Below are 26,242 nucleotides of genomic sequence, written 5' to 3' on the forward strand. Positions count from 1 at the left end.
AAGATACGCAACTTCAGCTACGTGAATAACGTATTGAAGTCGAAGTATCTTAGTTCGAACTACAAGGTACTTACCGCGGGTCCACACGCGGCAGGCAGGCTCCCCCGTCGACTCCGTGTACTCCTCTCGCGGAGCAGGAGTACCGGTGCCGACGGCGAGCACTTCCGGGATCGATTTAGCGCGTCTAGACAAGACGTGATAAATTGATCCCAGAAGATTGATTGCTTACCGCTGAACCCAGAGGTAAGTATAGACGTACCCTTGGTAAATTAATCCATCGAGGGAAGAGAAGAGATACTGCTCAGTGGGTCGGTCCATCAGAGACCTTGAGGCGAGTTAATCCATCAAGAAGGAGCAGAACCCCCCTCCCATCTGTTTTTCTTGGAACTTGTTTAAGTAATTGTTAAACCAGTCAAGGGGTTAATTATTTAACGTGGAACGTCCCTATATATGTATGTGTGTGTGGATGTGTCATATAACTTATTTAAGCTTTAAGTGGAAGTTAAAAAAAGTAAAGAATTCTGCTGAGAATTCTGTGGTCAACCAAAACCATATCATATAAATTATAAAAAAGTATACGTCTAATATGTCATATAATCATACATATAAAGTAATATACCAACTAACTCTTGTTGGTAATAACTAAAATTAATTAATAAAATAAATAAAAAGCTACAGAACTGTCTGAGCACAGCTGTAAGTACATGTCCAACTTTCACCTAAGCAGGGTGTTAAAAATCCCAAAAAACTAAATTAAATAATAATGTAAAAATGGTTCATTAAAAGATATTAAAGAAACCAGAAAAACCCTTACCAGAAAGTAGCAAAAAAATTGTTCCCCCACAGGTCATAAAGACTTTGTAACCATGCCTTTATCCCATATCATGTAATCCACCAAGCCAACAGTTTCTGTGCCCTTAACTTGTAATGTCAAAAAAACCCTCAGCAGCAAAAATCATTAAGGCTTTAACCAGTAGCTAGTATGTTGCTAAAAAGGGGAAGTGCTTGTGTGCTCTGTGCTTGAAAAAAAATAAACAGGCAAAGCAAACTGCTTCTAACTCAAGTTTAGCAGTTAATTAATAACTAAATAATTACAATTAAAAACTCCTAAACATTTAATCATATATAAAATGTCCCCCAGGAACAGTGCTAGAGGAAAAGTAAAGTAAGACAAATACTCTATGCAATTGATAGAGAGAAAATAGAGCATCTGACTTGCTGTACCCAAACAAAAAGTGAGAACTGTGTTTTTCTCCGACATTAGGAAATAAGCAATTAAATGTTGTAAAGGGGAAAAGTAAAAAAATATCTTTTTAAATAAAAAAAGGTTAGGTCTAATATGTCTAACGTGCATGTACAAGGTAAAAAAAAAAAACCTTCACTACTCCTAACCTGTAAGTGGTAGAATCAAGCAAGGTAATGCCTTTAGAACAAGTTGAAGCATTCAGTACTTGTTACTTGCATGTTTGTATTCTACATCCCTTCTTAATCTAACCAATCAGTTGTGTATTATTATTCCATAAATAGGTATCAAGTTAGTTGCAACTCCAGACCTACCTTATACCAAAAAAAAAACAAAAGAAGCCAGCAACATATAATATTTCTGCTTTATGCAGAAATCATTATTTTAAAAAAAGTGTTGAAGCTTCTTCAACATGTAGCAAACTTTGCTACCCGCAAAATAAATCGTGCTTATCATTATAGGTCCTAATTCATCAATGTAAAATGTAAAATTAATCTAATTACAGGTTGGCCATCGTATTTCTTAAAAAATATTGGCACCTGCTTTAATTCTTTTTTCCACCCATTTCTGTTTTAATTTAGAATCTAAAGAGTCAAAAAAAGCAGTTCCTAACTGAATAATTACATTTATGGTATAAAGCAACAGAGGGTCCTGTGGCACCTTTAAGACTAACAGAAGTATTGGGAGCATAAGCTTTCGTGGGTAAGAACCACACTTCTTCAGATGCAAGTAATGGAAATCTCCAGAGGCAGGTATAAATCAGTCTGGAAATAACGAGGTTAGTTCAATCAGGGAGGGTGAGGTGCTCTGCTAGCAGTTGAGGTGTGAACACCAAGGGAGGAGAAACTGCTTCTGTAGTTGGATAGCCATTCACAGTCTTTGTTTAATCCTGATCTGATGGTGTCAAATTTGCAAATGAACTGGAGCTCAGCAGTTTCTCTTTGGAGTCTGGTCCTGAAGTTTTTTTGCTGTAAGATGTCTACCTTTACATCTGCTAATTGTTCTCCTACAGGTTTTTGTATGTTAACATTCCTGATATCTGACTCGTGTCCATTTATCTTCTTGCGTAGTGACTGTCCAGTTTGGCCAATGTACATAGCAAAGGGGCATTGCTGGCATATGATGGCATATATAACATTGGTGGACGTGCAGGTGAATGAGCCGGTGATGTTGTAGCTGATCTGGTTAGGTCCTGTGATGGTGTTGCTGGTGTAGATATGTGGGCAGAGTTGGCATCGAGGTTTGTTGCATGGGTTGGTTCCTGAGTTAGAGTTGTTATGGTGTGGTGCGTGGTTGCTGGTGAGAATATGCTTAAGGTTGGCAGGTTGTCTGTGGGCGAGGACTGGCCTGCCTCCCAAGGTCTGTGAGAGTGAGGGATCATTGTCCAGGATGGGTTGTAGATCACTGATGATGCGTTGGAGAGGTTTAAGCTGAGGACTGTAGGTGATGGCCAGTGGAGTTCTGTTGGTTTCTCTTTTGGGCCTGTCTTGTAGCAGGAGGCTTCTGGGTACACGTCTGGCTCTGTTAATTTGTTTCTTTATTTCCTTGTGTGGGTATCGTAGTTTTGAGAATGCTTGGTGAAGATCTTGTAGGTGTTGGTCTCTGTCTGAGGGTATAGGCAAACCAAGGCTATATACTTAAACCAATATATATATACACACCTAATAATTTCAACCCTTAAAATTCCTAAACCTGCTCAAAATATCAATGTATAGTCCATTGGTGGTATGCTGAAATTACTTGTTTAAACTTTTTATAAACTTATTTTTCTTTTAAAGTTATTTTTATGTTTTGCGTCACATAAGTAAACCATTTTTATTTTTCTCTTTTCTCCTTACATGTTAAAAAGGTTTTTGTTGCAAAATGATCTTTTGCGCAATTATTAGTAACATATTTTTTCTTTGTGGTACCACATTAGTTCAGTTGTAAAATTAAAATCTAACCACCATAGTGTCTGTCCTTCTATGACACCTGGGGTGGTTCAATCTTTGTAAAAAATCAGTCAAAAATATAGGTATGTTTGTCTCAATGAACAATTTATGTAAAACTAACTCATATATATTGGTTATTAGCTTTAATTTGGAATTTGTCAGGCAATCTGGCCAGTTGTTTGGCAAAACCCAAATTACAATTGAAAAGTTCCTTAAGCAAACCATCATCCTATTAACGTATAATTAATAACTATATTGTAGCTATAGTGCTTTATAATATAGCTAACGTAACCTGGTATTAAACCGTCAGGGTTATCACCATTTGTGAATTTGCTCTTGTAAAATGTTTTGTTTAAAAATAGCAAAAAAAATTGATTTGCTAAATGAGTAAATGTTATAATATCAAATATCACTAGGCTGTACAAAAAAACCCCATGTCTTTACAGGTACTCAGCAATAAAACAAAATCCTCAAAAAGAACCCAAATCCAGCTCACAGCACTATGTTAACAGCATTGTTCCTCCTCTGCAGCAGTCTTAAGGTCCTAACAGTTTGTTTAAAAAGGCAAACTCACAAGCTCCAGTGTTTGTACCATGTTAGAAAAAACAAAAACAAAAACCCAACTAAACTTTGTTGTAAACCTCCAAATAATCATCTCTTAATGCTAAAGTAACCATGAGCTAAAAAATATAAACACACTTCTTGTTGCTCTGGTGCAAAAACACTCTTTAATACATTGGTGCCTTCCTTAAAGCCATATAATTTCATCCCCAGTATAGCAAACTTTAAAAAAAATTAATAATCAAAACAGTATTAAGTTTATTGCCTAAACTAATAATATCAATGTATATATATATATATATATATATATATAAATAATGTATTAAAATACAATATGTATGAAAACTAAACATATGGTAAAAGGGTATACCAAACAAAGGTGTAGCCCTCAACTAACAAATGTAACCATGTCACCTGTAGTAACTTAAAAAACACCACCCCATCCTCCCTCAATAACTCCAGGGTAAAAGGTGGCTACACTCATATCAAAGGTATAATAAAAACTATATGTCATATATCAATTTCTGGGTTAAAAAGCCCCACATTTAATTAAATATATATATAGTATATTAATAGTAATATTAAAATTGTTTTTAAATCTAAAACAGGAAGAGCCACTTGCTCGAATCCTTATTAAAAAATGCCACTGCTTTCTACTAAGGGCAGCTCAAAGACAGGGTCTGTAACATTACACCCTAATTAAAATTCTTATTTAACTAAAATTACATTATGGTACCTCCTTAACTAGGTCCAATCCAAATAAAAATGTATTCGGTCACTTGGCCGCTCCACTCAGTAGGTCACCTCAAAAATAAGGTCTACAACTATCACAGCCATGTACCTCCTCTGGTAGTATTCCTCCCAACGTAAAAAATGTCACTAATAGCCTGGTGTTCTAACAAAAAAATCAGTACATCAAAGTAATATTTAAGGTGGCCAAAAAAAAAGATACCAACAAAATCCATCGTCATCTTCATCATTGGTAACCAGCCTGGTTAATCAAGTGTATAAAGGGTAACATATATCAAAAGTGGCAAATATGGCAATAACCAAACATCAAATTATTTTTATGGCCAATTAAAGTGTAAGGTCACATTACATTTTGTTATACCCCACAGGCATTTTTACCAACATCTTAATTGGGCAGGTGGTGCTTCCATCAGTCTTCTAGTGTACGTAATGCACAGGCTTTAAACATACAGCAAGGCCCTAATTTATGTGATAGGGTTCATTGGCAATCACCCTATCGAGGTGGGGACTGTAGCCCAGTGGGCGGCTTATCTGTATTCTATTCATTGCTTTGTTATTCTCCTCTATTATATTTAGTAGTAATGCAAGAAACCTACAGGCATTTATCCTGTAAGATTTGGCTTTAGTAAATAGTGTGAGGCTTAAGGCCTATAACCTTTGGCATAAATAAACTTAAGTAACTTATAAGTTATAGAAAACTAAAAGTGGCATGCCAGAGGGGGAATTTTGTCCAAAATACTAACATCAGCCACCCACAAAACATAGCATCCGAAAGGTTCCGAACAAAACCTCCAACCACAAAGGTGCTATGACAGCAAATTAACGTGTATGCTAATAGGGTCATGTCATACAAATTCTAACCTATAAAAAACAAACACCTTAAAAAAAAACCCTCTATTAAATAGGCATTGGTCATGGCGGCGTCAGCGTAACCCACTATAAAAATAACATCCCAGGGGCAGCAAATAGGCTAAAAAAATGTAAACCTTAAAAGGGGCCAAAATAAGGGCCACGAAAAATAAAAATAAAAAACAATAATGGTAATAAAAAAAATGGCTAAGTATAAAAAATAAAGGTGTAAGTATAAACATCTAAATGTACTTTCTGTATTATCTCTATTTGCCTTGTTAAGTTTAAATGTGTGTATAACTTTGCTAAATTATTCATAAATTATATATTTGTGTATATATATATAAAGTTCCTATAGTGTGAGTGGTGCACCTGTGCACATCGGGGTTCCCAAATTATATAATAGTTTTACAATAATCTAACTGGGCCTAATTTTAAAACAAAAACCTGTTAATCCGCAAGTTACAATTATATATACCCAACTTTGGATCAGGCTACACAGACATTCAGAAACTTCGTTTATAGACAAACAGCTTTCTTGCACAGACAAATGGCTATTTCCCACCAGGTTAGAGTCCCCCCCCCCCCCCCCCCTGGTCATAGCATAATGGGTTAAACACAGAAAACTGCTCAGAGTAATACAACATTTCAACGTAGTTATAAGATGGACTTCCAAGAGGATAAAATTTTATCTGTTCTTCCATCGCTTTTTTTGACTTGGAACTGAAGTCTGGCCATCTCCTGTTGCATCTAGCGAACCCTCTCCTCAACAGCCAGCAGCTCCAGATGCCCCATACGAGCCCTTTCCTTTCTTTCAACAGCCTCTCTCTCCAGCTGGGCCAAGGCCTGCTTGTCTCTCATTCAAATTTCTGCCAGTTTTTGTTCATGTTCCGACTGCAGGCTGTCTCTCAGGGCTTGCAGTTTCATTGCTTCTGCTGATGCTTTCTGGCTCATGGTCACTGAGCTTTAACCAACAAAACTCTCAATTCCAAAATTCAAATTTGGATAGCGTGGGGTTCTGACCCAAAGCTTAATTGACCTGGTTGTGTGGATCCAAGCACAACTACGCCACTGTAACAAGGCTGGTTCTGGTGGGACCCAGCTGAGAGTGCCAATTCAGGACAAATTGCTTAGAGCAGGGCAGTTACAGCCCAAGGCTGGGGTTTCTATGCAAACCAAAGCAGCCAAACTGAGAAGACTTCGATTTTACCACATTGGCTAATCATAAGTCATACATGGGGATAGCTCAGTGGTTTGAGCATTGGCCTGCTAAATCCAGGGTTGTTAGTTCAAGCCTTGAGGGGACCACTTAGGAATCTGGGGTAAAAGGAGTACTTGGTCCTGCTAGTGAAGGCAGGGGGCTGGACTTGATGACTTTTCAGGGTCCCTTCCAGTTCTATAAGATAGGTATATCTCCATATGTTGTTTAAGCAAGTCCCTTAGATGCTCCAGTATCACCACCAGTGCCACTTGTTATGGAGACAAATGGTTATGAATACCCCAGTAAAAGAAAAAAGGTTCTCCCAATCCAAAAGGACCCAGACCCAGGTCAATATACAAGTCAGATCTTACCCACAAATCACACTGTTGCCAATCCTTTAGAATCAAAGATCTAAAGGTTTATTCATAAAAGGAAAAAGATAGAGACGAGAGCTAGAAAAGATCCCCAATGGTCACAGTGTCTCCTGAGCACCCTGCCCCGGTGTCGACTTAGGGTGGAGGCAGCTCCATGGCCCAGCTGGTGTGGACCCGGGAAGAGTAGTGTCATCCCCCAGGGAGCCAGGGCAGAGAAGGCTGTAGTTTCAAGGAGGGGGGCAGTGGGGCACAGGCGAGTTTAGTTTCAACAGCTGGAAGTGGTGGGGCAGGAGGTGGGGAGACTGCGGCATAAGCAGACCAAGCCTAAGCAATTGCTTAGGGCCCCCAGTAGCTCAAGGGAGCCCCGATAAATTTACTTTTTGTATTATAAGAACTTGTGTGTTTTACTATTGGGGGAGGGGCCAGTGCCCCCCAGCACTAGCCCGGGCAGGGAGAGGGAGAGGGAGAGGAAGGAGAGGAAGGGGCGGGGCGGGGCCAGAGCCTTGCAAGCCGGTGACGTTGAAACCCCCGGCCGGGCTGTGGCGCGAGTCCGAACCCCCCCAGTCCGCGCGCGAGAAGGGGAACTTCTGAACTTCTGGAGCCCTGCTATTGGCTCCTGTCGGCCGGGGCGCCCCGCCCACTCCCCCCCCCGGGACTCACATTGCTTGTGTCGTCAGCTTGTTTTGAGCAGCGGGACACTCTCCCCGAGCCGGGCAGCCCGTCCCCTCGCTGCTCCCTCTGCCCGCCAGCCGGGTTCGCTCCTAGCCCGCTCCCCGGGGGGCTCGGGCTCCAGGCGCCCGCGGAGCGATCGGGGCTGGGGGGCTCCGCCAGCAGGTGAGGAGGGGCCGGTGTTGTGCACGGACCGGGGAGGGGGGGTGCATCGATCACACTGGGGAACCGAAGGTGGACCCGGCTGCACCAGTGTTTGGGCCCCAAGCCCTGAGCTTTTGGGGGGGGGGCAACGTGGGGCGCTCCCACAAGCAGCCCCCGCCCCCCCCCTTCCCACAAGCAGCCCCCGGCCCGACGACCCTGCCTGCTGCGGGGAGTCTCAGCAGCGGTAGGGCAGCTCCGCACGATGCCTCCGTCTCCTGTTCCCGCCGCCCGCGTTCGCATCGCCCCGGCGACCCAGCGCCGATGCGGCTCCCAGCCCGTTGGCCGGGAATGGGAGCTGGGGGGAGGCGCCAGAGCTTCCCAGCCGCCCCTCCGCGGCGGGTCTCAGCGCCGGGCAGAGAGAGCAGCAGGAGTGTCACTGTCAGGGGGGGGGGGGGGATTGTGGGGACAGACAGAGCGGGGGGTGCAGTAGCGATGGGCACCCTGCGGTTGGCATCAAATACAGAGTAAAGGGAGCTTCCTGGGGGGGCAATAGCAACACCCCCCATTCCCCAGAGCAGACCTGGTCTGCAGCTGGCTCCATCCATCACCCCCCTGCCCCACAGAGACCCACACAACCCTCTGCCCCCCTGAAAGACCCCATGACCCCTCTCCAGAGAGCCCCCCTTTGTGCCACCAGAGACAGCTCCCTTCCCCCCTGCTCCCGAGCTCCCTACAATCTCCCCCTTTGCCTCCCCGCTTCCCCCAGCCTATTGGCCACTGTGGCTAATGGGAGCTGCACCTGAGGCTTACAGATGCAGAGCTGCCTGGCCTTGCCTCCACAGCATGGGGTGGGGGAGCCACAGGTGAGCAAGCAAGCCCCAGTCATCATCATCATCACCGGCCCAGCAATTCTCTGGGTATTTAATTTCACTGAGGCAAGTAATTCAGTCAACTCTTCCTTTCCAGACAGTTTGTGGCTTTTCCTGTAAGAAATCTTACAATTTCTCTACAAAGGAGTCCAGTTAGAGTTTGTTTTTTTTTCCACTTGGAAGTATATTTTCTGGTTGTTCATAAGCTCATTTATTTTGTTAACTCGGTTTCATAGGCAATTTTAAAAGTCACTTGAATTGTTCCTGGTTTTTTTCCATTGGTCCAAAAGCACGTGGAAGATGTGCAGATTTTTATTTCTGTGGGCCAAACCACCCTGTGTAGAAATGTAAATGTCGGAGCCAGAAAACCTCTGCAAGGGTGTGGGTCCCTCCAGGAAATTGTCCTCAAGTCATTCATTCTTCTGGGCATTCCACTCTATTGCTCCCTCCTATAGTGATCAGTGTCTCCACCCGCAGGAGAGAGGCAGAATTCTGAGTCAACCCTGCAGTGACTCTGCCATGCTCTAATAAATTTGTTAGTCTCTAAGGTGCCACAAGTACTCCTGTCCTTGTTCTCTGTCCGCTCTCTCTACCAGCCCCTTTGGTCTCCCTGGATTCCCCCTCCCATTACTCCCTCTGGGTCTTCTTTCTCTGGAGCAACTCCTGAAGTAAAGTCTGTCATTACAGGTTCTTATCTCTGTAATGTATTTAATTTTGATGAATTTATTTAGTGTTAATTAATGCACTATGGGAGTCCCCTTCAGCCCTCTGTATAAACTGATACCCTTCTTTCCATATGTTCTGCCCCTAGGATTTTCTGCATCCCTAGGGCACCCAGCAGTAACCCCTGTGCCTTTGCAATGGGGTGAGGGAAGGGGACCATGGGTTCCCTATTTATGTGATTTGCAAGAAGTGTTCTCATTATTCAGGGTACCAGATGTGTTTAAATGATGTAAGTGCCTTGTAAAATCCCAAAGCAAACTCATTTTTATTTCTCATGTAATAATCTCATACAGTATACGCACATTTTTCATTAATTATATGAGTTGAATTTATTGTTGTTGTTAGCTAGGTTATTATTTTTTTTTTCAGGGTGGAAAATGGCTATTTTACAGGTTGAATGACTGAATGACATAGTACATCCCCCTCCCCCCATGTCTGTCACTAAGTCTGGTAATTTTTGTCAAGTGTCCATAGCACAACATGGTGGTGTCTACCCCGGCCTCATGCTTCAGGGGGACGCGGGCTCCAGGGCGGCCTGGGGGATTAGCGGGGGGGCCTGGCGCTGGCAGCAGCAAGTGACCCGGCCTCAGCCCACTCTGCCCCGCCAGCTCCCGGCATTGCTCAGGGGCAGGGGCTTGGGGGAAAGGGTGGAGTGGGGGAAGGGGAGGCGCATGGCAGTTGTTCTGCTTGGGCACTACCAAAAATTATACAAACCTGGCGCCCATGGGTATAGGGGAGGGGGCCGTGTGCTGGTCAGATGGGGGAGGGGGGTTGGGGCCTCTGGGCTAGGGGGGCCGCCTTTTTCCCCCTCTTTCCCCCTCCCCTCCAGCAAGGGGGGTGTGGGGCCTCTCTTTTTTCCCCCCCTCTTCCCCCTCCCCTCTGGGCTGGGGAGGAGCGGGGTCTCTCTTTTTGCCCCCACCTCCCCTCCCCTCTGGGTTGGGGGGGGCATCTCTTCAGTGTCAGGTGGCTGGCTCTTGGGCAGGCCCCCTGGTCTGCTAGCTGGGGCTGGGGCACCTGTGCTGTGTGCCGCGTTGCGCTTTGGAGCCCCCAGGCTGGTCTTCCCAGGGGCATCCTCCCCCTGCCTGCATTGCCAATGAAAACGTTTTATACCTGAAGTTTTAATGGTTCTGTCACCCTTGAGTGTGCGCCTGGCCTTAGAAAATAACTGAAGTATAAATGGAAAAGTTGGTTAAAATTGATCATTTAAATTGAGGCTTTGGACTTGGTGATTTAATTGCCTTGATGTTACTCAATCCATCCTGGTTCCCTCCCTCCCCCAGCCCCGCCCACCAACTCCCCACTCCTGTTAGGATTCTCACCTCCTGCAATCAAGAGCAAGTAATGTGTGGGGAGGGAGGGTTTTTTCTCCTGTCCACCCCAGCTGGGTGCCTGTCACGTGTGGGCAGGTCCCGGCAAGTGGGGCCTGTAGCAGATCAGGTCTCTGAAGCCTTTGGGGGTGGAGGGGCCGATGGGGTTTAAGCAGTAGTGAGTTAGGGGGGAGCCAGGGGAGCGGCCGCCCCCCTGACCACATTCCTCAAAAGTGGCGCCTTTTTAATTTTCATACTCACTTGGCGCCGCTTCTGAGTCCTTCCGCTTCCGGGCCTCACTCGGCGCCGCTTCCGGGTCCTTCCGCTGTCTCCTCCCTCTTGGAGGCAGGGGGCTGGGGGATATGGCGGGCTTGGGGATGCTGCCCAGGTGGTGGAGGCACTGCTGGTGCTTGCTGCTGCTACCCACCCTGCTGGGACGGGCAGGATGTGCACATCGAGTGGAGCTTCGTGCCGGAGTAGTGTGCGTGCACGGTGTGCAGCGGGGACTTCGTGCGCTACCACTACCACGGCACCAAGTTCGACTCCAGGTACTGTCCCATCCGCCTGTCGCAGTCAGGACAGGAGCCAGGGGTGGGGGCCACAGGGAGAAGGAGCTGCCCCCTTCCAGGGCTTCCCACGAGGAGTTTGGGGTGTGGGGAGGTCAGCAGTAGATGGGGCAGGGGGATTTGAGGTGGGAGAGGCCCTTAGGAGTTTTCAGAGGGGGCTGGGGTGGGTTATGTTGGGGGATGAGGGGGGCTGGGTTGATTTGGGGGGTGCCAAGAAAGGTGGCAGAAGGGGATCAGGTGCATTGTGGGGTTTTTGTTTGTTTGGTTGAGGTTTTTTTTACTAGATTATTTGAAGACTTTTATTTAAGGTTTTTGATAATACCTTTGGTGCTCATGCTTACCATATAGGAATTAAAGATTGATTTAATCAAATGTATACTTACGATTTATTTATTACAAAGTATCTATTATGGTTCTCATAGCTGCAGCTAGTTTTTTAAATTAAAGGTACAAGAGAAGACTACATGAATGGAATCAGAGCAAATATATTCAGGTAGTGATTTGAAATGGCTTTATAAAAGACCTCTGTAGCCTAAATGGAGGCAGGCTTCTATGATGGATAATTGTCAGTTTTATTTAGCTTTGTGTTTCAGTGATGAAAGTTTTCTTTACAAATGTATTCATGCATTATACCACAGACCAACACAGGTCTGCGGGACTAATTTTACTGACCGCTTACACAGATGGTATTTGTTTTATTTCTTCAATATTCTGTAGTTAAAGTCAGACCCAAAACTCCAAATTGTTTATATGGGGATGGAAATAAGCACACCTATTTGAAGAAGAAACCAAATGGCATGAATTCTGATTTTTAAAAATAGATGGAATGTAACAATTACTTCCGCAATACATTTTACAAGTCTTTATAAAAAGTGATTTGTACCAAGGAGACCTAACTTAGAAAGAGCTGTACAAGTTGTGCACTTTCACTTCTGAAGGGTCCTGGGGATGTGCTGTGATGCCTCTTCTCCCTCCCTTTCCATCTGGACTTTGAGGCCTGGATTCTGGCCTGTTCCCAGGAAAGCAGCGAAACGTACGAACCACATGTAACAAAAAGAACTTGGGCTGGAGCGTAGGGCCTAGAATAGAACCCACCTACCCAGTAGCAACAGCAGCGGTGCACCGACCACCCCGCCCGCCTGGGCACCCCCCTCCTCCTCGGCTGCTACCGGGTCCTTCCGCATCTGGGTCTTGTAGAACTGATGAATTAAATTGTTTTTAATTGTTCACTTTATTAATGTAACTTCATAAGTAAAGTTTTATGAATGAAACAATATTCATTCATAAAACCGGTTACCCCAATAACTGGCTAATTAACAATTAAGATGCTTGTTAAGAGCCATAGCTGTTCAGTCAGCTGCCTTTGTAAGTTTCACTATCAATCCAATTCCTGCTTAAATCACTGAGACTTGCACTGTTTCAGTATTGTAACTTCTGTTCACCATTTATTACACTTGCCTACAGTGTAACTTCTGTTCACTGTTTGCCATCCATTATACTTGTCTATATTGTAACTTCTGTTCACTGTTTGCCATATTGTAATTCAAGCCCCATTTTAAAACGCTTACTCCATTTTGTAAGGGCTTGCTGCAACCTTCATTTTTGCAAACCCTGCTGTAATCTTATTAGTTTAGTTTAAATGTGTGAATGAGGGATGTATGGATGATGGAATCAACCTCCAGCCCCAGCCTGTCCTGATTAAATAGAGTTCAAACACCAATGGCTGAAGATGCAGACAAGAGCCCTAACAAAGTAAGAAGAATCCACCCTAAAAAGAAAAGGTACAATAGAAGGAAAATCAAAGCCCGGTCCCAGGCTGAAAGTCATGTCTGCAATTGACAGGTGATCAATCACCAAACCCGGAGGAAGCATGACACAGGGAGACCTATAGACTCTGGATTCAAACTAAAGCCTACAGAAAGGATGGGTGAGATGGAAAACTTTGGAGGAGGGTAACATTCTGCTGCCAACATGGAAGGGCATCGGTGCGCGCCCAACAGAGACCCAGCTTGTCCTTGTGCCCGGCTTTCCTGGCCAGTTAGCCGCCACAAGCTACGAACTCAAGCCGCAAACTCAAGCAGGACTAGTAACTATGCAGCAGCTGCAGAACATCTGATAGATGTGTGTGTGTGTATAGGTATTAGGTATAATGTGTGTGTATAAGGATTAAAATATTAGTTATTGGTCATAAATCAAATTGTTATCATAATAAATGTGGCATCTTTATCTTGTCCCCTTTAATAAGATCCTGCTAGTTTTTATTGGTATAACAGTCTCGGCAGCAATTCGGTGACAGGTCCTTCTTTCTTCTGCGGCAAGACTTGGGTTTTTCTTTTTCTTTCTTCATGGCGCCTTTTTTATGTGTTTGCTCCCCCTGCTGGTAAAACCTGGCTACACCACTGGGTTAAGGGGTCTAATCAGCATGGCACTGCCTCTAGCAGGGGGTTGGGCTGCTGGGCAGGGAATGAGAAACCACAAATCGCCCCCTCCTCCTCCGACCCTGACCTGTCCTGCTTGGTCTGTCTCGGCTTTCAGATCCGCTGGAGAGTCCGGAGCAGGGGCTTTGCTGCTGCTGGATCGGACCCAGTCAGACCGAGAAGAGCCGACCCCAGCCCAGCACCTGCAGCAGCGTCTGTAGCCTGAGTGTCGCTGAGAGACAATGGGGCCAAGAGCTGGGGACACTGAGAGCGAAGTGCCGCTGCAGGAGTTGTGTGTTAATGGCAATGGACACCTGGAGACTGGTGGGGAGCCAGGTAATGGGGCGTCGCTGCCTGGGAACAGGCTGGAGGGAGACACTGAGGCTGCCCCACATGGGGCCATGTTCTCAGTGGCAGCAGCCAGTGCCCAGCAAACCCCCCTGTGGGCAGCAGGGGCTGGATCTCCCCCAGGGGCTCTCAGGGCACCAATCCCTGGCTCACAGCTGCAGTCTGGCGCACACAGTGGTGGCCGTGGGGCTGTGCAGGGGCCTTTTGGGCTGGGTGTGTCAGACCCCCTGTGACAGCCCTGGCCCATCTCTGCCTGGTTCGTTCTCCCCACTTCTGCTGTGTATGGCCAGTGTGCGACCCCAGTGTGCGGGGACAGGTGCACTCGGCAGTGGGGGCTTGAGCTCCTGCCATCAGAACATGCGGGTCCTTGTCTCTGTATCCCTGAGCTCACCAGGCCCCATGACAGCCTGGCTGGGGGTGCCCGGGGAGGGCACTGGGCTGAGGGGAAGGAGGGACTGTTCTGCCAGCCCCAGCCTGCCTGAGCCTCCAGGCGCCTCTCCCAGAGCGTCTGACGGGAGGAGCAATCGACAGAACGGGGCATGTTCTAGGGCAGCTCCAGCCCTGGTGCTGTCAGTGAGACGTGTCCTCGTGGCCCTGCCTGACGGGTCTTTGTGTTTCAGAACCTCGACGTAACTGCAAGAAAAGTCAAAACTGTCCAGTTGCGGTTGCGCTGATAGTTGTATTGTCTGCTTTGATCGCTGCCATCATTGCTCTGGCAGGTGAGTTTCCAGCTTCCATCCGGATCCCTTCCCCTCCCCTCCCTCTGCGATTTCTGCGCATCCCATGCCCCCTGGGACTTACCACAGTCACAGTCTCTCCTCCCGGCCTGTCTGGCTTCTGCCCCTGAGACAGAGGATTCCTGGGGGATGTTCCTCCACGACCCTCCTCCCGCTCCCTCCCAGACCCTGCACCTGGGCACGCTCTGTGTCAGACGATCTGACTGACATTAGCTCCCCCCATGCAGCTCTGAGCAATTTAGACCCAAGTCACCTTTACCCGGCGCCATGAAGCAGTCACTTACCAGGGTGTCCCATGAGACAGGGCGCAGAGCAGCAGTGAGCCCTCTGCCTGCACTGGGTTGCTCTGAGGTACCAGCCTGGCCTTCCTGCATCTTCCGGTCATGCCTGTGGCTGGGTGGCAGGTGCTGCCGTGTTATCGTAATGAGCCATAGAATTCAGTCTAGACCCCTCCATCAACGCAGTGTTGAAACCCACCAATCGCTGATCTTGGCCATGAAGGGTCCCTTAGCACCATTCACACCCCCGGGCTGCACAGACAGCACATGCTAGTGCAGAGGTGAACATGAGCCCGGCTGTATCTGCCAGTAGTCTGGGGCAGGGGGAGCTGTAAGATTGTCAGGGGTGGGATTTATCTATTGCCCTGGGATGTGATCACTGGGCCCCAGGAGCGTTAGCAGCTGGCAGAGGGGGTTGAATCCAGGTCTGTCTGCATTAGGAATCCTCTGTGCTGATGTCATGACCTCAGTGCAGTTGAATTGGTGCAAACGGCTACAGTAGGCGCACTGCACTGGTGCACGAAGGAGCTTGCCTTGGTGCAGGAAGTTACCAGAGTGAGCCACGCTGCTCCAGCGCATCTCCAGGAGGTGTTTGCCCTGGTGGAACTGCGTCACTGTGATTATACTGGTGCAAATTGCTCTGATACAGATGGGCCCTGAATCCCGGCTCCTGCTGCAATGGCCGGCTGTTGCAATGGGCAGCATTGCCTCTCACTGTAAGGCGGGACCTGTGAACTTAGGTTGGTTACACTCCTACAGGGGCAGGGGGCTCCGCAGAACATGTGACATCTGACCTGGAGATGGATGGTAGAGACAGCCTGTGCCATCAGCTGTCAGTCACGGACTTCTCCCCTCAGTTCTGTGGGGGAGGGGTGTGGGCTACTGTGCACTGCACAGTTAAAGCTACAGGGTGAGACCTGTCTTGTGAGTGAGGTGAGCACATGCTCATTTTCTGATCACAGCTGCCACATTTCCTAACTCTTCCAGACTTAGTGTCTGTTCCTCACTGAGCACCAGCCACATGGGAAGGCTTAAAAACCAGCTACCGAGTTACTGTGGTGCAAAAAAAAGTGATGTGCTCCAAAATGTCTGGAGGGGTTTGAGTCAGACTCCTCCCCACCCCAAAAAGGAAACCGCAGCAAATACCCCGAAGGGTGAAAATGAGCAGGAGTGATTCTTGCAGGGTTTCGAATGGTTTTGTGGCTCTTACCCACCGTGATATGATAACTCTGCCTCTGCTTACTCACCAACTAGACAGGCCTTTCAGATCTCTCTTGGGTGTTGCTTATGGGTGACCCCACTGCTGTTCTTTCATGGCACTGAAAGGGTTACACTGCCCTGAGGGCTTCCAGCAAGTTCCTTTCTTGCTGTTGTACTGGGGGAAAGAAAAGTCTGCAGGTAGGAGGTGAATTAAGTTACATCATTCCTGGCCCATAGGGTAACAGGTCACTTCCTGCTGCTGCAGTTTCTGGCGCCACCTTGTGGCTTTCATGTCCCTGGGTGAAAGTTACCACACATCTCAGTTATTCACCTGCTGTTTATTGCTAGGTTGAACGTCCAGCTGTTGATCTTGTGCCTGGGGTGAAATGCTCTGAGCTGTGTTAGTCTCTCCCAGGCTGGGAGTGTCCCTGGAATCCTTCTTGCCAGGCAAATTTACTGGGACAAACGTCTTCATCAACCTGCGTCTGATTGCAGTGGACAGGCCCAGGCTGGGGGTCCCAGTTGGCTTGGCAAGCCGGTCAATTGACTGCCTGTTTGGCCGCAGTCAAATACTCCAGCAAGAACCCTGGGTGTAGGAGGCCGTTTGCCTTTTTGATTGTGTCATGGAGCCTCGCTTGTGTCTTTCAGAACTTCGTTTCATTGTTTTGCTTTTTTTTTCCTGAGTTAAAATAATTCATTTTAAAATACACCTAATTTTAAAAAAATGTACTTAAGTATCTATCTAAAGCTAAACCTACTGGAGACCATGCAGTCTTGCTCTTTTTTGTTACTGTTCTGATAAATTGATATTTTAAAATATTTGACCGTTTTTGGACACATTTGACTGGTCAACTGACCAATTCGTGTTTGTACCAGTCAAATGCCCAATTCTAGATGCAACTCTTACCCCACATGCCACTTTCTCATTCTCAGTGCTGGCATCTAAGCTTTCATCAGCTGCTCTGTGCCCCCCTGCTGGCCCTGCATGCCCGGACGGCTGGATGGGATACCGAGGGAAATGCTACTATTTCTCGGAGGCTGAAGGGAACTGGAACAACAGCCAGAGCCAGTGCTCTGCACTCAGCGCCTCCCTGGCTGGGATCGATAGTGAGCAGGAAATGGTGAGAGACTGTCTCATTGCGATACACTGGCCTTGGCACAGAGGCTGCTCCTGTAGGACCTGGGCTCTGCCTCTGCGGGGCGAGGAGCAGCTCTGACCCCTCTCGTGCTGGGAGGCCAGAGTGAATGGACTTCCAGCCCCTCAATGCCAGGCCTGGCTGGGCCCAGGGCCCTACTGTCTGTGTGTGATCACAGGGATTGCCCATTCTCAGCTGCCCCCTCCCCGAATAGGGAGACAGCCCCTCTCTAGGGCAGGACTGGCTCAGGCATCTGTTGGCTGCTGGAGTGGGACGGAGACCACAGGCAGTGTCCTGTTTTGGGAATGGGAAAGGAGCAGCGAGCTGAGGATGTGGGGGGGATCCTCTCACATCGACCCCTCCCACTTCAGCTAGACTCGCTCCCTCTTCCTGCCTTGCTGTGGTGCGGGGCGGCTGCTCTGTGAGAAGAGACGTCTGAGCTCTCTGCAGAGACCCAGCAGCTGCCCCCAGCCCAGGGGAACTAGGGGTGTGGGTGACTGGCAGCACAGGGGCGGGGCTGCTGTGTTCGGTAGGAGCTTGTGCTTTGCAAGAGGGAGGGGGAAATCTAGCGTCCTTCTGAAAATAAATTGAGCGCCTTCAATGTGTGACTGGGATTCTCTGCAGCACAGGGGCATGGGGGGGAAGCACCAGAGCTGTGTCTGATACCTGCTGTCCCTCGGCTTTCTTTAAGACGTTCCTCCTGCGCCATAAGGATGCCCATGACCACTGGATTGGCCTCCGGAGGGAGCGGGGGCAGCCCTGGAAATGGACCAACGGCACCGAATTCAACCACCTGTGAGTGTGTCACCCTCTGTACTAATTCCCTGGGCTTGGGGATTCTGGTGTCTGACCTGTTTTGAGCTCAGGTGGATCCACCATTCAGTGCTAGTGAAACAACCAGACATGACCAGGGCCGGCGGCGGCAGTTCAGAGGCAGGTCCTTCGCTCCTAGAGGGAGTGAGGGACCTGCCGCCCCCGAATTGCCGTAGGTGCCGCCCCTCTCCCTTTGCCGCCCCAAGCACCTGCTTGTTAAGCTGGTGCCTGGAGCTGGCCCTGGACACAACCCTGGTCAGCAAGGTCCCTGGGGTGTCTGACCCCCCCCCCCCCCCATTGAAGCTAAAGAATCCACTTCTTTAACTGAAAACCCCTCCTGATTGATAAAGCTCTTATGCAGGGCAGCCAGCAGAGGGGGATGGAGACCCCCCACTTCCCTGGTCTGGGTCACTTCAGTACTTTGAAAAATCAGGCTGTTATGGTGCTGGGTCAGCGCTCCCCAATGGCCAGTCCCTATTGTGCTGTATTGGACCCAGCCTTGGATCCCACCTGCTTCCAGCCCCACTGGGTCTGAATAGCTACGAGACACTGTCTCTAGTTCAGGCATCCGTGGCACGCTGCTGGGGTACAGACTCCCTGTCTGGTTCCCTCCTTAGGATGTGGGACCCTGCAGTCCAGCTGCTGTAGGGCCCAAAACCAGTGCTGAACCCTCCCAAACCTCCCTAGAGGCCATGTTGTCCCTAGAGCTCCACCCTCCAATCCAGATTAACGCTGGGAGGGTCATGTGATGGTTACAAACAAGGAACACCTGCTTTCGCAAAGGAACTTCTTAAACACACTCTCTTTCCCCCCTTCCCAGTGGAAAGCTCAAGAGTTATAGATCAGTGGAAGAGGAAACACCTGAATGCAATTTCCTCTTTCAGTGTCATCTTGGTTCTGCTCTGTGTGTTCAAGGAGGCAGGATCCCTCCTGCCCCCCACTTTTCCTGCTCAGTGGTCTGGTTCTGGTGATGCTCTGCCCCTCTTGTTAGAGGACCGGTCCCTTTTGAAAATCAGTCTCGCAAATTCTCTCTGTCCTGCTGGGGACTCTCCATTCTCTAGCACCCCTGTGGGCTGCTCAGTATAGAGCAGGGGTCTTCCCTGCGGTCCGCCAAGCTCCCCGTGCCCCCCTCCCCAGTTACTTCCTGTCACCGTCAAACTCCCCTCACCCCCAACCCCGAGATATTTTATGTGGCAGCTAAGTTCCCCACGCGCTGCTCCCCAATGTTTGGGGCCGGGTCACTCCCCCACCCTGCCTGCCGCCCCCACGCGCCTCCCCCAAGTGTCCCCCGGCCTCACTTGCTGCCCCTTCAGTGCCCCACGCTCTGCTCTGCCGGCTTCCTGCATCACTTGCTGCCACAGGGTCCTAGTGCCCCCCTCCACTAGGGCCAGGGCAGGCTGCCCTTCCCCTGCCCTAGTCCTGAGCCTCTCCAATGCCCCAAACCCCTCAACCCCAGCCCCACAGCCCTCACCCCTGCACCCCCTCCTATCCCAAAACTCCATCCCAGAGTCTGCACCCCAGACCCCCTCCCCCATCCAAACTCCCTCCCAGAGCCTTAGGCAGGTGGGGGCGGAGTTTGGGGGGGCAGGTTTTGGGCACCACCAAATTTCTACAAACCTGCCACCCCTGGAAGAGGCATAGCAGGGGGGGAGTGGTGGTGTAGCCCAGTGCAGTGGGGGGGCTTTACTGAGTGTATATATTTTATTAAAACCGCTTGGAGGAGGAGGTGGAGAAGAAACGGGGCAGGGGCGGGGCCTCATGGAAGGGGTGGGGTGGGGGTGGGGCCAGGGGCAGCGAGGAGGGGTGTCAGTGATGCGGCCCTCGGGCCAATGCACTAGTCCTCATGTGGCCCTCGCGGTCATTTGAGTTTGAGACCCCTGGCATAGAGGGTCACTAACAGTCAGTGGTTCTGCAAAGCCCCCACTGTCCTGAGCTCTGCTCCTGAGGGGCTGTGAGAGTAGCTGCTCCGCACTCAGGCCTGCACTGTGGAGAAGGGCGCTCCTGGCTGTGACTGGTGTGAAATGCCCGGGCTCTGTCTGACCCCAGCTCCCTGGCTTCTGTGTTGCAGGTTTCAGATAAGAGGAGGAGGTGACTGCGCATATCTGAATGACGAGAAAGGGGTCAGCAGCTCACGGTGCTACATGGGAAGACGTTGGATCTGTACCAAACCTGAGGTGTATGTGATGGGAAAAGGGACTGCACTGGAAGGGAGCTCAAAATAAGTCTCCTAGAAATGACACTGATACAACTCACACCTACAGTACTTGAATGAGCCATGTCCCCATTCATCAGCCTGGCCAATCTCAAGATCTCAGTCAGGCAGTGGGGCCCTCAAGCAATAAGTGTGTGTAGTTTAAACTGTGGATTCTTTGTATGTGCCTTCTGCTTCTGAACCTTTAAACTCAGGGACACATTGTCCAGCTTTTCTCTGAGCTGAGAGGGAGTGATCTTATGAGAAGGAGTCTCAGCCACACGCTGGGGAAGTAAGGGAAGGGGAGGCCTTGTTAGTTTAGACTCCAGAACAGCATTTCTCAAATGTGGCCACCAGCCGATTGTTTGTTTTGTAGCCACGAGAGCCTCCAAAGTGGTCAAACAATTGCTGAGATGTTAAGTGTCATAAATCATAATGCAACTGTTGTGGTTACTAGGCCTGCCTGAGCCAGAGTTCTTCCATATTTAAACTCTGTCCTTCCATGTTTAACTCTAATCTACCTCAACAACCAAGGACAGGAATTGGAATGTGTAAATAGCCAGTTAAACTAACAAGCTAGATTTATAGCCCTAGAATGATTTAGTTGCTTAAATGTATAAACATGCCTTCGGTAGAGAGGGGAGGGGGAGTAGAGGGGGGGCTTAGTTGTAAAGTGTATAAAGAAGAGAGAAACTGTTTTTGCTGGTGTGCTCGATTTGAGACTTGCCTGTCTCCTTGCACCACTTTGGGATCTCAAATAAACTTTGATTGTTTCTCCACCCCGGTATGTTTATTGGCACGAAGCACTCCAGGCACCGAACCCCACTGTTGCTGTCCTCAGGCCCCTGTGCCGGCAACACGCCCTCCCTTCTAAATAGTACGGTGCAGGCAGAGCTGAACTACATAGGTGTGGTTTTCTTTCAGGTTACAAAGCATATTCATTGGCTAATCACTGTGTTTACATCTCATGTTACTGTAGCTCTGTAAGAGGCTATTAGCCATCTCACTGCATCTCACTGGTGTTTGGGTAGGTTGCGATTGTTCATGGGGGGAGGTGAAAGAGTTAAATATGCGAATGGGGATCAGAAAGTATTTCAAATAATCCAGTGCCAGAAAATGACCCTGAATGTGATAGACTGCCCCAGAGGAGCCACCTGCTGCTAAGAAAAGCAAAACAGCAAGAAAAATGAACACTTCAGCACCAGGGGGAAAGGCAGATTCTTGTGTTTCTGAAGCATCCGATTCCGTTTCTGAGCAAGTTGCCGTGTGCGCTGTTTGTAAGCGAGAAATTCATCACATTGAAATGTATGTAGTGCAATGTCCCTATAGCCTCATGCAAGGGAAGTTGAACAAAATTACCACAGTGAATTTCAGAGCCGCAAGCTGTTAAATGATGCAAAAACCAAACTGAAAAGACAACAGCAACGACTCAGCAAGTTTGTTGTTATTACTGGGATAGATTGATTTTTTTTTTTTTTTTTTTTGGTCTGTGAAAGAAATTTTGGACATATTGGCAGATATGTTCTTTAATTATTATTTGGACGTCTATTATGTAAAGTATTTTTAAATTTAGTTCAGAATTGTTGTACAGCCATCCACCTTTTACCAAAAAAGCAAAAAAACCAACAAAAAAGACAATGTGCAAAGAACTTTGTTTGTGTTGAGGTCCAGTAAAGAACAGATACAACTGTACCTTATATTTATTATTGAGTCTTCAAAAAACCCCTATGTAAATATGCACATCATTTATTTATTTATTTTTCCTACAGTTAATTAAGTATTGTCAGAGTCACATTCTGAGGCTGCCAAAAATTTGTGAGAACCCCGGCTCTAGAAAGTGGCATGGTTACACGGGAAAACAAAATCATTACTTTCCAGTATTTATTCACTCTCACTTGCATTTATTTGATGACAAACTCATTCTTGTTTTCTGTAGATATAGATGTGATGTTGCATTCCTTATGTTTATGGAAATATGTTTGAGTGTGAATATAATGTAACTGGAACATGCTTTATGCAAAAGGTCTCTTGTAAGGTATCATTACAAAGCTTCTAGTCTACCGAGTGTGGTCATCCTATTTGTATGCATGTATCATTCTTGTATCTAAAACTAGAAATATGAAGTCCGACTCTGAAGTCCTATTGTAATTATTGCAAGTGTGGGCCATTAATGGTGGTTTGCAATCTTGATGTCTCCCATCAACTAGGACAATTGACTGTAGATGGCCCTGTTTACCTACAAGCCTCCACTGCATACATGCAGGCCAGTCCTGAAAGAATGGAGGGGGGCTCACAGGACATGTGACCATGTCACCTTAAACCTGGTGCTTTTCCATTTAGAAGGAGGGGTGGGGACCCAGAGAGACAAAGGATTCCTGCTTTGTGCCAAAGATATAAAAGGGGGTGGAACAGAACAAAGGAGGCTGCAAGTCGTGACGGAATCCCCGAGTTACCACCTGAGCTGGAACTAACAAGGCTTGTACCAGGGGAAAGGATTGGGACCAGACTAGTAAGGTGTCTAATCAGTTAAAGAAGCTTATTGGAAAATCTCTGAGGATGAGATTTACCTGTATTCAGTTTCTCAATGTATTAGGCTTAGACTTGCACGTTTTGTTTTATTTTGCTTGTTAACTTACTTTGTTCTGTCAGTTATTACTTGGAACCACGTAAATCCTACTTTTTATACTCAATAAAAGCACTTTTGTTTATTAATTAACCCAGAGTAAATGATTAATAGCTGGGGGAGCAAACAGCTGTGCATATCTCTCTCAGTGTTATAGAGGGTGAACAATTTAGGAGTTTACCATGTATAAGCTTTATACAGAGTAAAATGGATTTATTTGGGGTTTGGATCCCAGTGGGAACTGGGTGGTTGGAGACAGGAGTACTTGCTGAGCTGTTTTCAGTTTAGGCTGCAGCTTTCGGGGCATGGTCCAGACCTGGGTCTGTTGCAGCAGGCTAGCATCTCTGGCTCAACAAGGCGGGGTTCTGAAGTCCCAAGCTGGCAAAGAAAACTGGCTCGGGGCTCGTCTCAGCAGATCAGGTGACAGTGCCAAGGGGGACTCTGTTACCGAACCTGTCACAGTTACATTTATATCTGTATATTTATACATTTATATCTGAGCGCTGTGTTTTAAATAGAGTGGTTGACCTGAATTGGCTCTGACGAGCTGCTGTGGGCTGCGCCTGTGGGAATAGGGAGTCACAGTTCTGCACGTGCTCAGTGGAACAGGGGCTGAGCATTCCAGAGGGATGTTCAGAGGCTTTGGGGGCTGGTGGGTGCCTATCGCTAACCTGTACAGAGAGAGTGAGTCCTGCAGGGGACTGGCAGGTCGGGCTTGCGCTGCCAGGGGTAGGTGGTTGCAGAGAGCTGACCCATGGCGGGCATGGACAAGGGTCCCCCAAAGGTGCCTCATATGCCTGCTATGAATCGCTCAAACGGGCACACGTACCCTGCTCATTCCACCCCTGCGCCCCCAGGTACAACCTGCACCAGGCATTTTACCGGGGCGAGGAGAACAAGCGCGTCACTGCCCTTCTGTTCCATTCCTGCTGCTTGCACGGAGCTAGGCTCCTGCAATGGGTTTTCAGTGTTTGCTACTTTAAGTCGGTTTGGCCTGTGAGTGGATGGGGGAGGGGAAAAGGGAGTCAGAAAGTTGTATCCAGAGGGCTTAGGGAAGCATCAACCTCCGTAGTCACATGAAAGCCGTAGCAAATAAAGTATGTGAACTACCACCCTGCACCGCCTCGCGTTCCCCAACCTGTGTCAGCCTGTGATGCAAGGATGGGGGTGCACAAGACGTTGCTATTTACCTTGCTCGGCTGGACCCAACCCCAGTGATAATAGGGGGATTTCTGGTTGGGTGTGCTGGGCCTGCAACCCAGCAGTGTCTTGAGCCCTCTCCAGGGGAAAATTCTCACCCATATTGTCACAAATAGGGTGCAGGCCGTATCCAGCCATACTGCAGTTGGCATTAGTACTGCTCACCACAGGGCAGTGGGCAGCAGGAGGTTCAGTTACTCAGTTGGTTTTAAGAGCCATGGCAGGAGAGGGGAGGTAGGAGCCTCTTAAAAACTATATTGGGCACAGACAGGCGCTGGAGAAGTTTGATTTGCCCCATGGCCCCATCCCCACTCTGCCCCTTCCCCCAAGACCTCACGCTCGTGCTACCTCTTCCTGCCCCTGCTCTGACCCCCCCCCCCCCCCCCGCCCCCAGCTCCTTCCACCCACCCACCAAACAGCTGATTGGCTGGTGGGTGCTGAACACCTGCAAATTTTTTTTTCTGTGGATGCTCCAGCCCTGGAGCACCCACGGAGTCAGCGCCTCTGGCAGGTGCGTAAGAAAGACTAAGTGACGCGTGTGTGTGTGATAGAGAAATAGAGCGAGAGGTGTTTAGATAATTGCTGTATTGATAAACACGAGTTAAAAATGAGTCAGGCCTCAAAACTGTGAGACCCACTTAAATCATGAGACTTAAAAATACTAAATGCCGAGTTTGTTTTTATTTATCTGCTGGTTTGTGAGCCTTTGGCGGTCATAGTTTCTAGCGTTCTCTGCAAGGGTTAACAACTTCTTTTTATCCGCCCTCCCTAAGAAAACCCTGAGAACTGAGATTCTGGCCCACCTCACAGGACTCCAGGAGCTGGGGCTTTAAGAAAAACACCAAATATCATGAGACTTAAAAGGGGGGAATGGGCAGTAAGTTACAGCTGGTTTAGGGAAAGTGCAACTCTCCTTACTCCCCCTAGGAGTCCGAAGGAAGCAGATGAGGACTGTGAGTGGAGATGTATCTGAGTCCCATGGGGCCTCTTGGTGCAATGTGGATTATCCTCTGCCTCCTAGCTCTGCCTAAAGCCACAATCTAGCCCCATTGGAGATTAAATCCGGGTACTTTACATTCCAAATCCGGATCCTTAGTCCTGTTATATCACAACAGCTTCTTTTTGGCAGATCCATTTGAGTTCAGCATCACACGTATCCGACTGAATCCGGCTGCCTCTCAGCATCCACAGCTGTTCCCTGCAGTAGAGCCCAAGACTTGGAAGCTGCAGAAATAAGAGACAGCCCCTGTCATTGTGCTTCCCTTTCACCAGAGAAGGCCCCACCAGCAGCCATTGCTCCTCAACCTTCCCTCTATTGGGAAACTTGGCTCCAGCATCATCCATAATTTTCCAATAGAGCCCCAGCTGCTCAAAGACACTGCAGGATGGGAGGTGAGTTTGGTTGTGTCTCACAAGGAACAAATTGGGCTGAATCACAATGGGTCAGCCCCCTGGTGCTTTTTCTTGGGAAGCTGCCATCTCCTGTGCCAGCATTTCAGCTTTCCTTGAGAAACAAAGTCTCGGCCCTTATGGATTTGAAGAAAACCTGCACAATGTGACCCAACTGGAACCAGTGCAGCAAGTCTGCCTGAGTCTGCAGAGAGCCTGAAACAATCGCTCTGGGAGAGCAAACTGCCACATGCAGTTCAGTGGGATGTTAACTCAGCTCCCCATTAAAGAGAAATAAAACGTCAACACTGTTTGTATGGGAGAAAGGAGAGGGGTTATCAAATGATAAGGATCTGCCCCATTTATTGGGAGCAGCAAGTGATTTTGGCCCCACAAATGGCTAGTATCTGAGAGCTATCACCACCTTTTTCCCCCTGCAGTCTGACCCTGGCAGCCAAAAGGTGTTAAAGTCAGGTGACCATATTTTCCCAAAAGGAAAATGGGACACCCCTTGGGCTGCCCAATGCCATCCTTGCCCCTGTCCCCCCTCCCCCAGTGCAGGACCCCCTGAGCCCTCCCTGCCTCTGTGAAGCTGGCCTGAGGTCCATCTCCCCACCAGTGCCCAGGGCCTGCCCAAACCCCCTGCCCCCGCTGACCCTGTGTGACCCCCTTTGGTCAGAGCCCCTGCGCTGCCTGCTCATATGTGACACTGGTCCTCCAAAC

The 26,242-nt window shown here is 48.2% G+C and overlaps 1 protein-coding gene across 2 annotated transcripts in view; it reads left to right on the forward strand.

The window, feature by feature from the left end:
• Nucleotides 1–23,023, forward strand: part of LOC135974934 (C-type lectin domain family 2 member D-like) — a 34,558-nt gene extending 11,535 nt beyond the window's left edge. The window contains exons 1-6 of one of the 2 annotated variants that reach the window (XM_065564278.1): nt 7,572–7,743; nt 13,723–13,940; nt 14,573–14,671; nt 17,101–17,288; nt 17,995–18,098; nt 20,185–23,023. In XM_065564278.1, coding sequence (XP_065420350.1) covers nt 13,847–13,940; nt 14,573–14,671; nt 17,101–17,288; nt 17,995–18,098; nt 20,185–20,338 — 639 coding nt within the window. In that variant the 5' untranslated portion in view covers nt 7,572–7,743; nt 13,723–13,846 and the 3' untranslated portion in view covers nt 20,339–23,023. Of the gene's footprint in view, nt 1–7,571; nt 7,744–13,722; nt 13,941–14,572; nt 14,672–17,100; nt 17,289–17,994; nt 18,099–20,184 lie in introns of those variants that run through there. The other variant, XM_065564279.1, reaches the window with a different exon arrangement.
• The last annotated feature ends 3,219 nt before the right edge of the window (nt 23,024–26,242 follow it).

This window comes from Chrysemys picta, chromosome 12 (assembly GCF_011386835.1).
Source record: "Chrysemys picta bellii isolate R12L10 chromosome 12, ASM1138683v2, whole genome shotgun sequence".
NCBI lineage: Eukaryota > Metazoa > Chordata > Testudines > Emydidae > Chrysemys > Chrysemys picta.